This window comes from Diabrotica virgifera, chromosome 7 (assembly GCF_917563875.1).
Source record: "Diabrotica virgifera virgifera chromosome 7, PGI_DIABVI_V3a".
Classification (NCBI taxonomy): Eukaryota; Metazoa; Arthropoda; class Insecta; order Coleoptera; family Chrysomelidae; genus Diabrotica; species Diabrotica virgifera.
The window spans coordinates 198,947,943-198,965,217 of record NC_065449.1 but is presented as its reverse complement, the minus strand read 5'-3'; the positions used below and the strand labels follow the sequence as shown (position 1 = coordinate 198,965,217).

Here is a 17,275-nt window from a genome sequence, read left to right as displayed (position 1 = left end):
AAAGTAACAAGACACTTACTCAACACACACACTACACATTACTCCCCTGACTTAGTGATAAGTTATACAATTACGTGGCTAAAGGTTCTAGTTCTAAACCAAAGCCAGAATCAGAGAAAAAAAAATGTACCCATAGTCTTAACTGACTATATGTCACTAGACTGTTTTTAACTGATAAAACGGCATAGCAACGCTTCGTTTCCTACTGACAAAACTCCTTAACGACGTGAAATCTCAGCGACAAAATTATGACAGATAATAAATAAAGATAAATAAATGAATAAAGAAATAAAGATTATATTTCGTTGATATGGTGCATTAATTTTCTCGTGAAATAGTCTTGTCGAATATCATTCGAGAGAAAATTATTTCCGGCAAAATTTTCTCCTGGTTTCATTCAAGTTCGTTGCCTTTTGGTAATTTTCGCTTATGAAATTTTGACAAAATCACTCGACTGACGTCTCGTGATTTAAGTCAAAATCTCATTCGCGAAAATTGCCAGGCAACAAACTTTCATATCAGTCGAAAATATTGCCGGCAAAATTTTCTCTCTTGTGATATTATATACGAAAACAACATTTGTATAATCTTCAAATTATTTGTAAAAATCGGTGTTGTAGAATCGGTAGATCTACCGATAAATCGGTAGCTCTGGCATCACTGGACGACGAATACTGACAGAACAGAAATGACAGACTGTCTGACATTGACACTGACATTACTGACAGCGACGTCAGTGACAAGTGACAAGATCAAAATAACAAATAAAAATAACTTGGGTTGGCGGGAGCCCGGGAGCAGGAGGCGAGGCAGTTAAAAAGTAGCAATTTTGTTTGTAATTTGTACATTTCTTTCTAATATATCGTAATACTATATTATTTATCTATGGTTAATACTTTATACTGAGCACTGAGCTATGGAATTTAAAGTTGAAATTAAGGAAGAGTTGGTTGAATATAATCAAAAAGATCTAGAGAGCCAGCTATCCACATCAATAGATCTGGAAAACTTCAAAAATGAGCTAGAACTAGAAGATATCTCAGGTAAGACAAGTAGTAAAGTAAAAGTTAGTGTTAAATAATTGTGATATCTTCTTGTTCAGCCTGCTTGCATCCACTGGTGGACAAAGACCTCCCCATGAGTTCTCCACTCTTCTCTGTTTTTGGTATTTGATTTGGAGAAAGTCCCAGTTTGGGTCTCTGGGAAAGTTTGGTTATGTCAAACACTGACAGAATAAAGTTGTCTACACAATATTTAAAGTTACAGCCAATGCAATACAAGTAGGTTAATATCACATCATTCTCCCACACTATATAGTCTTCCAAATTCTGTGGTAAATGACGAACTCTTTCAGATCTTCTAGGCGCTCCTGAAGGAGGTGTTGAACTTCGTCGAGAACACTCTGAGGGTTCTTCAATAAGTAATGGAGCTGGTGGGGGAGGTATAGACCTATCTGCTTGGGGCTGCATGTTTTGTGTGGTTTTAGATGAGGATTCATTGAAGCTCTAATGTAACTCATGTAGGTCCTCTACCAACACTGGTTCTTGATCTGGTATCTCTAGTATTTCTCCCTCACCTTGTCCATTTGGAGCCAGATGACGATTCGACACTGTGGTCTCCCGTCCATCTTTCAGTGTAACAAAAGAGTATTCAGGATTTGCCTCTATTACCTCTACTTCTTCTACGATAGGGAGATACTTGCTTTTCTAATCGAACCTTTTTATCAATACATGCCCTGATTCTGCTAGCCATGACGGTATTGTATTCCCATTTGGAGATCTACGTGTGTGCACAAACATTCTTTCATGTGGCGTACAGTTGTGGAACAAGTGTTTACAGTAATGGAATGCAGAACATTTGGCAGATATTGTTCCCAAGTCTAAATAGGTGCTTCATGTGATTCACAGGCCAGTTTAATATATTTCCAGGCAGTAAGATTCAACTTCTCCACTTGACCATTTCCTTGAGGATTATAAGCAGTAGTTCTACTAGTCGCGATCCCTCTGGAGTTAAGAAACTCTTTGACTTCTTCTGATAGAAATGGAGTCCCTCTATCCGAATGGATATATGCATTCATTCCAAACATCATGAATAAGGTATTTAAATTCTTGATTACTCTTTTGGCACTAATGTCACTACATGGAAAAGCAAATGGGAATCTGGAATACTCGCCTACTACCGTAAGAATATAACGATTATTGATATTCGAAGGCACTGGTCCTTTAAAATCGATACTAAGGCGTTCGAAGGGAGATTTTTTTATTTATTTATTTATTTATTAACAGGATACCACCCAATTTAATATATACACAAAATATTATAATTATCTGGTGATACAATAAATATAAAGATATAGTAAATATGTATGACAAAAATTGGTGATGCAGCTATATAGAAAAAACAAATATTAAAATAATACAAAGTAAATAACAAATATAAATCACATAAGATTACAAAATTCTTTTTAAACACTGTCTACAAACATTTTCCGAAGTGCACAGCAACAAATCAAGGTCTATTCTATTTCCATTTAGAATGATTCTACTCAGCGGAGAATGCCTACCAAAGTTGCAGCGATGAAATTTAATTGCAAAATTTTGGGATGTTCTAGTAACTCTAGAGGGAACATTAAAGTCAATTAGAGACAGTAGATCATTGCAATTAATTTTTGAATTCAGTAGTTTATGAAGAAACAAAACATCAGCATACATCCATCTGGAAGATAGCCTAGGAAGGTTTAATTTATTTCTAATTTCTGAGTAGGAATGGTCACTTAAAGGTTTGTGTAATTTAAAACTTAAGTACCTACCTAATGAATTTATTTTGGACTTTTTCAAGCTTGGCTGTATGGACTTCATAAGTGGGTGACCAAACAACTGAGCAATACTCAAGAACAGATCTAACCAGGGAAAAATAAATCAGTCTGACGGAATTAATGTTACGCAAACATCTAGAAGGTCTAATTATGAAGCCTAACATTTTAAATGCCTGGTTATTCACATAGTCAAAATGAGCGCAAAAATTTAGTTTGGAATCTAATTGAACACCTAGATCTCTTACAGTTGATACAGCCTTCAGTGGTTCTTCAGCTAATTTGTAATTATGAAAGAGGTTGTTAATGAGATGTGGCTTTTATGAGCTTCAGAAGAGGTCCCTCATTCTTAAAGTACCTAGGCTTGATTTTAGCACACACTTAACAGTCATGAGTCATATTCTTAACTTCATCGAGACAGGAAGGTAAATTCTTTGATTTTATCCAGTGAAACATACGTGTTACTCCTGGATGACAAAGTGCTGTGTGAAGTGACTTTGAATTTTGATGCACCTGCCGTCGTGGTAGTAGCGCAAGAGCAGATGCGTGATAAAGCATGTGCTGCTAGGTTGTCTTTTCCTGGTCAATACACAATGTCATATTTATAACGTGCCAATTCAAGTCGCCACCTTTGTTCTATTTCATTTTTAATTTTGCTGGAATGCTTCGTGTTGAACATAAATGTTACAAACCTTTGATCAGTGATGACTGTGAAAGGCTTTCCTATAAGAAAATGATGCGACTTCTTTCTCCACACTTCTTTCTCCACAGCAGAATGGTTCAGCTCACTAGAGTTAAGTGATCTTGAAAAGAAAGCAACGGGTCTGGAATCCTGACTCTAGGTAGCAGCAATTGAGTGTTCTGAAGCATCGGTTTCAACAACATATGGCATATTTTCATTGATAGCATGAACAGACGACTTTGCAACTATAAATTTTAGATTTTCAAAACAATAAAGCATTTTTGTTTAAAGGAAAATTGTTGACATGAGCTAATGTGTGGACCTTTTCTGAAAAGTTGGGAATCCATTTTGAATAATGAGCAAACATACCCAATACCCTTCTGAGAAATACAGTGTCATTCGGTGGAGGCATTTTTAATAAGGGTTGTAGTCTGCTACCATCCGGCTTTATGATATACGGTTTGGGCCTATAGTATAACCGAGTAAGTTTATTACTGTTTGATAAAATTTGCTCTTCATTTTGTGTAGAGTCAAGCAGTATTTGTCTGTGGCTTTCAGAAAGTTCTGAAGATTTTTGTCATGTTCTACTTTCGTCTTGCCACAAACAGTTATGTCATCAAGGTAGGCATATGTCCCTTCAAGATTTTCTGTGCGTATGAGCCAGTCGATTGTTCTTTGGAAACTGGCTACACCATTGGTAACACCAAACGGAATACGACGAAATTGGTACAGTTTACCTTTGGCTTCAAAGGCTGTGTACAGCTTTTCATATGGAAGTATTGCTGATGGTATGCACTTTGAAAATCTAGTGCAGTAAAGACAGTGAATTGTGACACTTTGGAAACCATTTTCTCAATATTTGGTGGATAGGCATCAAGTTGTGTGAATAGGGCTTTTCATTCACAGTCATTTGTTTCGAGCTTCTGTCATGTGTCACATAATATTAATATGTCTACGTCATACGTTATTGATATAACCAATGATACAAACCAAAGACGTATGGCCAGTACAGCCAGGGAGGACATTATTAGTTTGTCTGAAAAATCAGTATTTGAATGTGCAGCAGCAGAAGTCCAGCTTAATAAAATGAAGATTGTTGTGCTATCAATTTACAGAACCGAACAACCACAGATTCTTATTGAGAAGTTAGATGAAATATTGTCCGATTTAATTTGTAAAGATTGTAAAATTTTTTTAGCAGGAGATTTTAACTTAAATATACTCCAGGACGCAAAATGGCCAGGTATTTTTAAAAAAATTTTAAGCTCTTTTAATATAATTCCTTCAATAACAGAATTCACACGCATAGATGGTGCCAAAAAGTCGTGCATTGACAATATTTATACAAATATTGAAGCATTTTCATCAAAAGTTTTCAACCCTCACACATCAGATCATTTGGCTCAGATAGTTAGATTTGAGATCGGTGGAGTGCGTTCGGTAAGTAGTAAAAAACGTCAGTTTAATGCAGAAAACAAACAACATTTCAAATTCTTGTTAAGTCAGGTGGATTGGTCAAATCTCTTTGCATGTCATTCTTCACAAATAGACAGCCAATGGGAAGAATTTAAAAATATTATAGAAACATTATTTCAGCAATGTTTTCGTATAAAAAGATTTAATAGCAAAAATCGTAAAGATAGTTGGACAAGTGCACCAGAGGTTACTTCCTGTAAATCACGGCTGGATATTTTGTTCACTTTAAGTGCCAATAATGAGCTGTATCGAGAGGACTATAGGGCTGAAAAGCATAGATATAATAAACTTTTGGTTGAGTCTCGAAAAAACTTTTATCATAAAAGGTTGGAAAGTAGTGATAACAAATCTAAGGTTTCATGGCAAATAATCAAAGAAATTAAAGGGAACTCAAAAAGCTCCAATGTTCTGGGCTTACAAGGTGAGTCGAATGCTCTATCCAATGAAATCAACACTTTTATGACAAATGCAGCTATAAATGCAGTCAATAAAATCAAGCCGGTAGAAAACTTCAGCATTAATATCAGCACTGTCTCAGAAAGTATGTTTTTGTTTTCTGTTTCTGAAACTGAAATTCTTAAAATAATTCAAAATCTAAAAAATAAACATAGCTCTGGTCATGATGGAATTTCCACAAATATCATTAAGTATGTTGCACATGAATTAAGTTATCCTCTAACTTACATTATAAATAATTCCTTCGCATATGGCTACTTTCCACAAAATTTAAAGATGGCTCTGGTGAAACCACTGCACAAGAAAGGGGATCCAACTAAAGTGGAAAATTATCGACCCATCAGTCTTCTCTCGTCCTTCTCTAAGATTTTTGAAAAAGCTATGTATAATAGACTTGAAAATTTCTTCAGGTCAAAAAATCTCTCAAACAAACACAGCATGGTTTCCTAAAGGGCAAATCAACTGATACAGCTATATTTGACTTTGTTACTAAAATACTTGAAAACTTGGAACTAAAAAACAAAACACTAGGAGCTTTTCTAGATCTGTCAAAAGCATTTGACAGTTTAGATCATCAAATACTACTGATCAAACTTGAAAAGTATGGAATACGAGGCCCAGCTTTACGTTGGATAGAGTCATTTATCACAGGAAGGTCACAGAGAGTTTGTCTGGAAACTAATGGTGAGAGAACACTCTCAGAAGCACTGAATCTCGAGTTGGGGATACCCCAGGGAAGTGTTCTTGGACCTTTTTTATTTCTTGTATACATCAATGATCTTGCTGAATCTGTAACAGATGAATCATCTAGCCTTATTAATTTCGCAGATGACTCAAATTATCTGATTTGGGCCAAAACTGTTGAAGAGTTGCTCTTGAAAACAGGTGAAAATCTGGAGAGGGCTGAGAGATGGTTCGCTGGGAATAAATTATTGTTGAACTGTGACAAGACTGTCTTCATCTATTTTAGAACCATTCAGTCTCGAGGTCTGATCACGAATATGGTAAATATTCAATCAGACCACATAGAAACATCCAACTCTGTCAAATTCCTGGGTATCTACATTTACCAATATCTGCAGTGGGATGTACACCTATTGCAGTTATGTAAAAAACTGAACTCTGCATGCTACTCAATAAGAGTGCTTAAAGAGTACTTACAGCAGGATACTCTTCTTACTGTTTATTATGCTAACTTTTATTCTCAACTACGTTATGGAATCATGTTCTGGGGAAGTGCAGTGGCAACATCAGAGCTTCTTATCATTCAGAAAAAAGTAATACGGATTATTCTTGGGATGAAAATCAAAGACTCATGCAGGGGGAAATTTAAACTACTAAATATACTTACTTTTCCAGCCATCTACATTTATGAATGTTTAAAATTTCTTTTTAAGAACCCTTTATTATTTAACCATTACATCCCCAATCATACCCATCACACAAGAGCTCTAAACCTAACTATCCCTAGACACAGGCTTACTCTAACAGAACGAAGTCCACTATATGCCTGTATCAAATAATAATAATAATAAATGTCTTTATTAATGTCTTCCAAAAAAAGATACAAAAATAACAGAAAATAAATTTGGGGCGAGATTCAGTTCGTACGTTACTTTTAACAATATATTTTTACAGAGAAGCTTTAGCAGTCAACGTACGTCTGCTCTTCCACCTAACCAAATTCCACAACAAGTTACCATCAGCGTTAAAACAAGAGATTCAATTTGGAAGATTTAAAAGAGAGTTATTTAAATATCTGGTCATTGTAGAACCATATACTGTGGTGGAATACCTGGAGTATTAGTTGTTTTTTGTTTTTGTAACATGTAATGTCTAAATTTTTATTTTTAATTTTAATTTTAACTATGATAAAAATTGTTCTATGTACTTTAGATTTATACAATCTCTTTTCTTTTTACTTTTACATTTACTTGACGTTATTTGCTCAAATATGTAAAAATTTTATGCAAATAAAAATTATTCTATTCTATTCTATGGCGTAGATATATTAATATTATGTGACACATGACAGAAGCTCGAAACAATTGACAGTCGATGAAAAGCCCTATTGATTAATTGTCTGAGAATAATCAATGACAAGACGCTTCTCGTGAGTTTTGTTTTTGGTAATAAGGGCTTTCTTCAATAATGCCATCATTTAAAAGCTGCCTCACCTCATTTTTAATAAAAATCTGATCTTCAGCACTGTGCCTGCGTGATTTTACTGCGATTGGTTTACAATTTGAAGTTAGGTTACAAAATAAAGGAACTGCAGGAACTGAGGCTTAATATACTGAACTTCAAATACACTGCATACTTTGAATACTTCTTTAGGTCCTCCAAATTCAAACTCTAGACTCGAATGCTTAGATAGAACATCATGACCAATTATCAGATCAGCACAGAGATTTTTAACTTTAAGTATTTAATATTTTGACAAGTTATACTTTTAACTTGAGGGGAGTGTGATAATGACGCCATAGAAACAGTCTGCATACATGGCTTCCTAGGGAGTTTGCACAGGTTAGCGAAGTTTTCATTAACAAAACTGACAGCTACCCATATCTATAAGGGAATCAGCACGAAGGCCTTTTATACAAGCAGGTACTATAGCTTTCTTCAATGAAGCAGGAGTAGCAGCAAGAATGCAGACTGTACAGTTATTGTGGCCTTCAAATACATTGGTAGATGAACTAGTGCTCTTAGAGCGGCAAACCTTTGCAAAATGCCCCATTTTATTACAGAAGAAAATAATTTTTTTTAAAAACATCTTTTTTACAAATTTGTTAACTTTGGGGCGCTACCCCCGCTAAACGGTTAGTGATAGACATCTGTCGGGAAATAGATAGTAGAAAATATAGTCCTCTTCATTTTACTATTAAATAAATTTTTTGCAAAACGTACAGGAAGGGCTAAGTTTCGCAAAAACCACAAATTACCCCCTTTAAAGGGATGAAAAGGGGGTTCCGGGACGAAATATTTTAAGAAAAAGTTATTCTCATAATAAGCACCCCTTGATATACCAGAAAAAAACAAAACCGGACTTAAGTCCATTTTGAGAGGTTTAACCTCTGTTTCCTACACTATTATTGCCTTATTAAGTTCCTTATATTCTAGTGAATTTATTTCAATCCATGCAGCATCTGTCCTTAATCTTCTGTTGTGTTTCTATATTTAATTAATTATTTTTCTATTAATTGTGATATACTTTGTATTTATTAGAAATGGGACCAAAAGCTGAAATTAAGGAAGAGTTTGCAGCAGAATGTTCTCAAGAATATAGAGAGAATCAGCTATGTACATCCCAAGATCTTGAAGACTTGGTTAATAAAGCAGATGAAGATAACTCAGGTGAGAGAAGTGATAAAAATGTTGCTGCTTTAGTAATAAAGTTGTGTAACTTAAAAAACACCATGGCCCCGTAAAAATGCAGGAGATGTGAGAAGGCTATTTTTGCAATTTTTTTGGACTTGGCCAAAAAATAATAAAAAAAAGGAAAAAATTCCTGATTGAAAATTACAACAAAAAGTGATTTAAAAATAGAAAACTGTTTACAAAATCATATGAAATAATTAATATAAATATCAAAATTTATGCTGTTAAACCATGAAAAATTTTGAAAAAATACAGAAAGCCATAATTTATTCGAATTGTAAACGAACCATAATTGGAATTTGACATACATTGGCAATGTTGTCACATTTATAATTGCTCACGGTGAGCTTGAAACACGTATTATCTAATTTAATATAGCTTCAACTTTTTTTGTTGAATTATCTTCTACAACTCAAAAATAGACAATACAAGACAAAATTTAAATCCACTAAGCGTCCCTTTTTGAAAAAACGATTTTTTCTAAAAAAATATAAAAGACCCCTCACAAACCTTATGGAAAATAGGTCCCAGTGAATTTCGTTCATACTTTGGGAAAATACTCTTTGAAGCATCCTGATAAAAAGTTCTCATGGGCACAACTCAATCGTATGAAGGATTTTCAAGATATAGAGCTCTAAACTCGGAAAATTATAAGATTTACGGGGTATTCCAATTCCGTGAGTTACTGGTTATTTGGTAACATGTAGAAGTTTGGATCAAGGAAAAGTACTAGTAGTCTAGGATTTTTTCCTGGCTATCCAATGGCGAGCTTTACTTTGACCTTGACCTTCAACGGACGTCATCTTCTAGAGTTTCGAGGGTTTTAGGCATTAAATTGATATAAACAGATTACTCATGGGTTTTTGGGATCGCAAAACACGAATATGCCATCAGAATTGCCCTCCGGATGACGTGGTGGCCAGGGCCACTGCAAGGGACGTCATCTTCTAGAGTTTCGATGATTTTCGGCATTTAATTGATGCAAATGAATTACTGGAGGGTTTTTTGAGGTCGCTAAACACGAATATGCCACCAGAACCGACTCCCGGAGCACCTGGTTTCCAAGGTCAATGAAAGGGGTTCCTGGAGTTTCGAGGGTCTTTGGTACTACATTGATGCAAACGGATTAATTACAGGTTTTTGAGGTTGCTGAACACGAATACGTGGTCACATTGTGCCGTAGGCACAATGTGATTCGTGGGTCGGATCCGATAGTGTATGCATGTTCAGCAACCCCAAAAACCTAAGAGTAATCCATTTGATTCCTCCGAAACTCCAGAAGATAACCTGTCTTAAGCACCAGGTGCTCTTGTGTCTGTGCTGATCACGTATTCGTGTTCAGCAACCCCAAAAACCTATAACTAATCCGTTTGCATTAATGTAGTGCCAAAGACCCTCGAAACTCCAGGAGCCCCTTTCATTGACCTTGGAAATCAGGTGCTCCGGGAGTCGGTTCTGGTGGCATATTCGTGTATAGCGACCTCAAAAAACCCTCCAGTAATTCATTTGCATCAATTAAATGCCGAAAACCATCGAAACTCTAGAAGATGACGTCCCTTGCAGAGGCCCTGGCCACCAAGTCATCCGGAGGGCAATTCTGATGGCATATTCCTATTTAGCGATCCCAAAAACCCATGAGTAATCTGTTTATATCAATTGAATGCCGAAAACCCTCGAAACTCTAGCTAGAAGATGACGTCCGTTGAAAGTCAAGGTCAAAGTAAAAGTCGCCATTGGATAGCCAGGAAAAAAGAATAGACCACTAGTACTTTTCCTTGATCCAAACTTCTACATGTTGCCAAATAACCAGTAACTCACGGAATTGGAATACCCCGTAAATCTTATATATAATTTTCCGAGTTTGGAACTCTACATCTTGAAAATCCTTCATACGATTGAGTTGTGCCCATGAGAACTTTTTATCAGGATGCTTCAAAGAGTATTTTCCTAAAGTATGAACGAAATCCACTGGGACCTATTTTCCATAAGGTTGTGCGGGGTCCTTTCTGAAAAGTAACATTTTACAAACTTCTATAATAATAGTACATGAACAAAGCAATATATAAATACAGGGTGGGCCAAAGAAAAGAATCCACCTCGATATTTGGCAGTAGTTATTCGATTTTAAAAAATGCCAAAACAGGTCGACTTTTATTATTATATTGCAATTTTTTCGCATATCTTTCATACTAGTGACGTCATCCATCAGAGCTTGATAACGTAATCGATGATTTTTTAAATGGGAATAGGGGTCGTGTGGCAGCTCATTTGAAAGGGTGCTCAATTCTCTATTTAGTTATATAAACATTGATATCATTATTTATACAGGGTGACCAAAAAAATATTTTTTGAAATAATTAATTGACGCAAAAAGAAGAATGTACTTTTAATTTATTTAACTCAAAATACATTGTGCTGCTGTCAGAAAATAGAAAAAAAATGTTTATTAAAAAAATGTTTATTTCACAAATAAACATATTTTTTTTTCGCTTAAATTAAATGACAAACAGCCTCTCACCTACCTCTTTTGACAGTTTTAACATTTAATTTAAACGAACAGCAATGTTTATTTGCCCAATAAACATCTTTTTTTTATTTTCCGACAGCAATAAAATGTATTTTTAGTTAAATAAATTACATACATTCTTCTTTTTGCGTTAATTAATTTAAACAGATGAAATAGAGAATGTGGAAAAATCCCCTTACGAACAATTCACACATCCACTATTTCGGGCTGGGAAAATTTTTTTGAATAGAATCAAAGATCCAAACACCAGTTCTTAGAAATGTGTTTCGCCCTCTTCAACCTCTCTGGGCTCATCAGTAAACTTTAAGTTAATTAATTTAATTCAAATTTTTTTCTTTGGCCACCCTGTATAAATAATGATATTATTGTTTATATTACTGAATAGAGAATTGAACACGCTTTCAAATGAGCTACCACACGACCCCTATTCCCATTTAAAAAATCGTCGATTACGTAATCACGTCCAGATGGATGACGTCACTAGTATGAAATATGTATAAAAAAATTGTAATTCAAAAATAAAAATGTACCTGTTTCAGCATTTCCTTAAAATCTAATAACTATTGCCAAATATCGAAATCGACTCTTTTCTTTGGCCCACCCTGTATAAACAAATACATAACTATTTTTTTTCTTTTATCCACCAGTTTGCAAAGTAAAAAAAATGCAACGCGCGAAGGATATGCGGGAGGGTTCAAGAAATTCTTCAAACATTCCAGACATTTATATATTTTTTAGAAAAAATCGTTTTTTTCAAAAAGGGACGCTTAGCGGATTTAAATTTTGTCTTATACTCTCTATTTTTGAGTTGTACAAGATATTCCAACAAGAAAAGTTGAAGCTATATTAAATTAGATAATAACGTGTTTCAAGCTCACGTGTTTCAAGCGTGCTTTTTACATAGTGAAGATGCAAATTGTATACATATTAACTTGAAATAATAATATACAGGGTGTTTCTAAATAAGTATGACAAACTTTAAGGAGTAATTCTATATGAAAAAATAATGCCAGTTTGCTTAATAAACATATGTATGCAAATGCTTCGTTTTGGAGATACGGGGTGTTGAAATTTTTCTTTCAAACTATCAATTTATTTATTGTTCTAAGACCGGTTGAGCTATGAAAATCAAATTTAGTGGGTTTTAAGAGGTAGATATTGCGCATTTTTTTTATTAACAAATAAGAATTTTGTATTCATCATTGGCGCGCATATGGGTAATAGTCTGAATTTTTTTAAGAAAAAAATAGTATGCCATTGAGAAATTTTAAAATATAAATTATTTTTGTGTTCCTCCTTTAATTTATGATAAAAAACTTCTCTTGTCTTATTGTCATATGCTGCACCGTTTTTATGTAAAAAAATAAACATCTTAACGCATATTTTTCTTCTTTAATACAGTATCAAGAACTATCTAATACAATAATACTAAACTAGAACAATAATAAAAAATAACACTAATAAGATTTAAACTAGGCTCAAAGCTACAACAAATGTTCAAAATTACCTCTTTCAGAGATGACAGAAGAATTTTATATTCATCATTGTCGCGCGTACAGGTAATGGTCTGAATTGTTTAATGAAAATAATAGTACGCCCCTGAGATATTTCAGATTAAAAATCATTTTTGAATACCTCATTCAATTTACGACAGAAAATATTTCTTGTCTTTTTTTCACAGGGCGCCGTTTTTATACAAAAAAAAAAATACATCTTAACGCTTACAAAGTATTTGAGGTAGTTTCCATATGAATAGAAACTTATTTCAAATACATACTTTATAAGCGTTAAGATGTATTATTTTTTTGTATAAAAACAGAAGAACACGAGTTAGATGTCAGTGGGTGTAAGAAAGTCCTGCAAGCACGATTCGAGGATGTCATCAGGAAGAATGGAGATGACCCAGAGACGTTAGCGGAAGAAGCAGTCTTATCGAAAATAATTGTTTAAACTGTTCATCAAATGATCGATGAAATTTCTGGAAAAAGCCGCCAGAAACTCGAGAATGTTGCTCAAAAATTTGGCGAGACTTCTCAAGTAATTGAGTCTTAGATGAAGCAGTTGCTATTGCGTTGAAACACGCCAGTCAAACTTCACGAAGCCATACCCTTCACAACGATGAACCTCTGGAGGAAATGATACGGAGAGTAGTTCGTAACGAGATGCCAAAGAGACGTGAGCCTAGGTGTTGGAATTGCGGTGACGTGGGCCATATTCGTCGCAATTGTAAGAAGATCGTACAGCTGTCGGAAAACTAGAGCGGGTCGACACCAAGGGGCAACTGCCGACCTCGAGCCCCCATAGTAACTGTCAAGCTTACGTCCTCCGGTGGAATTCACAACTTATACATCAAAGGTCGTATCAATAATAGATGTATATCGTTTTTGGTGGATTCAGGTTCCCTTTTTTCTGGAACGTTCAGAACGTGTCTGGTATTTTTTTATTCAATATATAAGGACGCTAATTTTTAGGAGTAAGTTAGTTATAAATAGAATTCGGTACTGTAGAATTGTATAAATAAATAAATTCGTATATAAATTCGAACCGCTCGTTTCATTTTAATTGTAAGTTGTTCCAATACAAACATAATACTTTATTATGATTTGAATATATGTAACATAATTTGTTTAAAAAATAATTGATAAAATATGAATAATAAAAGTATCCTCTTATAAAAAGTTAAGCTCCTTTCACACATTAAGAATTTGAAACGTGCGAAGGTTAGAACGCACGATGACATTCCAATAGTGGCTCGACCTATCCTGTGCTACCTTTGTCATTACACGGCGGTCGGAACCTTCGGTGTAATGTGAAAGTTTGGAATGTCATCGTGCGTTCTAGCGATCGCACGTTCAAATTCTTAGTGTGTGAAAGGGGCGTTGGGTATTGTTCAGGACAATCTGCACGACTTGTCGCATTAGGCTTCTATAAGATTAGATTATATTCATTCGTACTAAATTGTATTACCATTGTTTATCTACGTATTACTATGTGTTTTACCCTGTAGTTTCTGCGTACAAAAATTTGAGACGTTTTTTATTTTTATTTTAGGTTTTTCTCAGAACGGAATGGAAATCGTGAAAACTGCACTTGCATGCTCTACAGAACAACAAATAAGTGCAAACACTGAAGAAACAACATCAAAAAATTCTAATTGTAAATGTAAAATTTGTTTTAAGCAATTTAACCAGGCAGGTTCTTTGAAACGACATTTAAAAACGCACACTGCAGAAAAGTTGAACAAGTGTGAAATTTGTTTTAAGCAGCTTACAACAAAAAGTAATTTGAAAACACACTTGAGAATGCACACTGGAGAAAAGCCTTTTAAGTGTAAAATTTGTTTTAAGCAGTTTAGTCAAGCAAAGAGTTTGAAATTTCATTTGAGAGGGCACACTGGAGAAACGCCTTACAAGTGTGAAATCTGTTTTAAGCAGTTTAGTCACGCAAATAATTTGAAATCTCATTTGAGAGGGCACACTGGAGACACGCCTTACAAGTGTGAAATTTGTTTTAAGCAGTTTAATCAAGCAAATGGTTTGAAATTTCATTTGAGAGCGCACACTGGAGAAACGCCTTACAAGTGTGAAATTTGTTTTAAGCAGTTTAATCAAGCAAATGGTTTGAAATTTCATTTGAGAACGCACACTGGAGAAACGCCATACAAGTGTGAAATTTGTTTTAAACGGTTTAGTCGAGCAAATAATTTGAAATCTCATTTGAGAGTGCACACTGGAGAAACGCCTTACAAGTGTGAAATTTGTTTTAAGCAGTTTAGTCAAGCAAATAATTTGAAATCTCATTTGAGAGTGCACACTGGAGAAACACCTTACAAGTGTGAAATTTGTTTTAGACAGTTTAGTCGAGCAAATAATTTGAAATCTCATTTGAAAGTGCACACTGGAGAAACGCCTTACAAGTGTGAAATCTGTTTTAAGCAGTTTAGTCACGCAAATAATTTGAAATCTCATTTGAGAGGGCACACTGGAGACACGCCTTACAAGTGTGAAATTTGTTTTAAGCAGTTTAATCAAGCAAATGGTTTGAAATCTCATTTGAGAGCGCACACTGGAGAAACGCCTTACAAGTGTGAAATTTGTTTTAAGCAGTTTAATCAAGCAAATGGTTTGAAATTTCATTTGAGAACGCACACTGGAGAAACGCCATACAAGTGTGAAATTTGTTCTAAACGGTTTAGTCGAGCAAATAATTTGAAATCTCATTTGAGAGTGCACACTGGAGAAACGCCTTACAAGTGTGAAATTTGTTTTAAGCAGTTTAGTCAAGCAACTAACTTGAAATCTCATTTGAGAGTACACACAGGAGAAACGCCTTACAAGTGTGAAATTTGTTTTAAACAGTTTAGTATAGCATGTAATTTGAAAAGACATATGAAAGTTCACACTGGAGAAACGCCTTATAACTGTGAAATTTGTTTTAAACAGTTTACTTTAGCAACTGACTTAAAAAAACATTTGGTAGTGCACACTGGGGAGAAACCTTACAAGTGTGAAATTTGTTTTAAACAGTTCAGTGTAGCATATAATTTGAAAGCACACTGGAGAGTGCACACTGGAGAAACGCCTTACAAGTGTGAAATTTGTTTTAAGAAGCTTACAACAAAAAGAAATTTGAAAACACACTTGAGAGTGCACACTGGAGAAAAGCCTTATAAGTGTGAAATTTGTCTTAAACAGTTTAAGCAAAGAATACATTTGAAAACACATGCGAAAGTTCACACTGGAGAAAGGCCTTAGGGCAGCCGTACATGGACTGCTGGGGCAGTTTACCACTGAGCGACATACACGGACCGCTTGCGCTTGAGCGGTCTCGTCGACAGCTCGAGCGGTGGATTGTTGACAGCTGGAGTTGTCGCTTGCAACTACTTCAGAAGTTAACTTCGTGCCGCAGTCGAATCATGGATTTTACTAGGAAGTACTCTTAGAAGATCTGTCGACTGCTCGTGGCGCAGTCAACAGGTAAATTTATTGCTAAATCTTTATGTTTTTGTTATGTACCTACTATTTGTTGCGTTAAGACTTTTTTTAAATATGTGCTCACATTTATGTACAATACATGTATTGAAAATACCTAGTTGTGGCTTTTATTTGCGTTTTTAGTCGTTGGTGTACAGCAGGGTTTCTTAATATTTTGATAAATAGAACCCTTTTTAGTAGTCACTTTTATTGTGGAACCCCTGGTTTGTTTCAATATGAATCATTTCTTCAATAAATGCCTCTGACATTTCAACCCCTTCTTCTTTTAAAGAGCCTTTTAGAAGAAGGATTGTTCCAAAACGAGTTTTTGGGAAACGATCAAACTCGTTAGAGCGCATACAATTTGCCCAAAAATCTATTTTTTCCTTGAAAGCAAATATTTTTCGTGGTCAATAAAAACATTAAGTTAAAACGGCAACAGGTATATGTTTTCAAAAAACGGATAGTGTGTAAAATATTTATTAAAAATCAACTAAAAACTTTCAGCATATCAAAATGCCATCATCAGAACTTCCTATAAAAAGACTAAGTTAAGAGACTTTGCATAAAAAAGAATGTGTGTGTACTTTGTACGCACGTAAGAAGATATTCTTCTATTATATAGGTAATTTAAACGAAGTAAATATACTTAACAGGTTATTTGTATTTTATTTAAAAATTAAACTAACTTTCTTATCTACCACTTTCAAATTTTTTTTATTAAAATAACGAAAAATAAAAAAAAGTATGAATCGTCCAGGATTAGAACCCGCGACCTTCCGTGTGCTTCCGTTCTCTGTCCCACCGCTCTGCCAACTACGCCATCGAGCCACTTGAATTGACACGTAAGTTTCGGATATAATTACACAACACGGCGACAAACTGTAAAAATGTTATGCCTACATATTTTATTATTTTACTACAGGGAACACAAATCCAAAAACACAAGAATTATAATAAATAATACATTT

At 34.7% G+C, this 17,275-nt stretch overlaps 1 protein-coding gene across 2 annotated transcripts; it reads left to right on the top strand.

The window, feature by feature from the left end:
- Positions 1-761: 761 nt before the first annotated feature.
- LOC126887671 (zinc finger protein 234-like) lies at positions 762-16,406 on the top strand. 2 transcript variants are annotated; one of them, XM_050655309.1, is made up of 3 exons: positions 762-1,043; positions 8,652-8,780; positions 14,383-16,406. In XM_050655309.1, the coding sequence occupies exons 1-3, from the start codon at positions 917-919 to the stop codon at positions 16,083-16,085; spliced, it is 1,959 nt and encodes a 652-aa protein (XP_050511266.1). In that variant the 5' UTR covers positions 762-916; the 3' UTR covers positions 16,086-16,406. The 2 variants fall into 2 exon arrangements, with proteins under 2 accessions (XP_050511266.1, XP_050511267.1); XM_050655310.1 differs by lacking the exon at positions 8,652-8,780.
- The last annotated feature ends 869 nt before the right edge of the window (positions 16,407-17,275 follow it).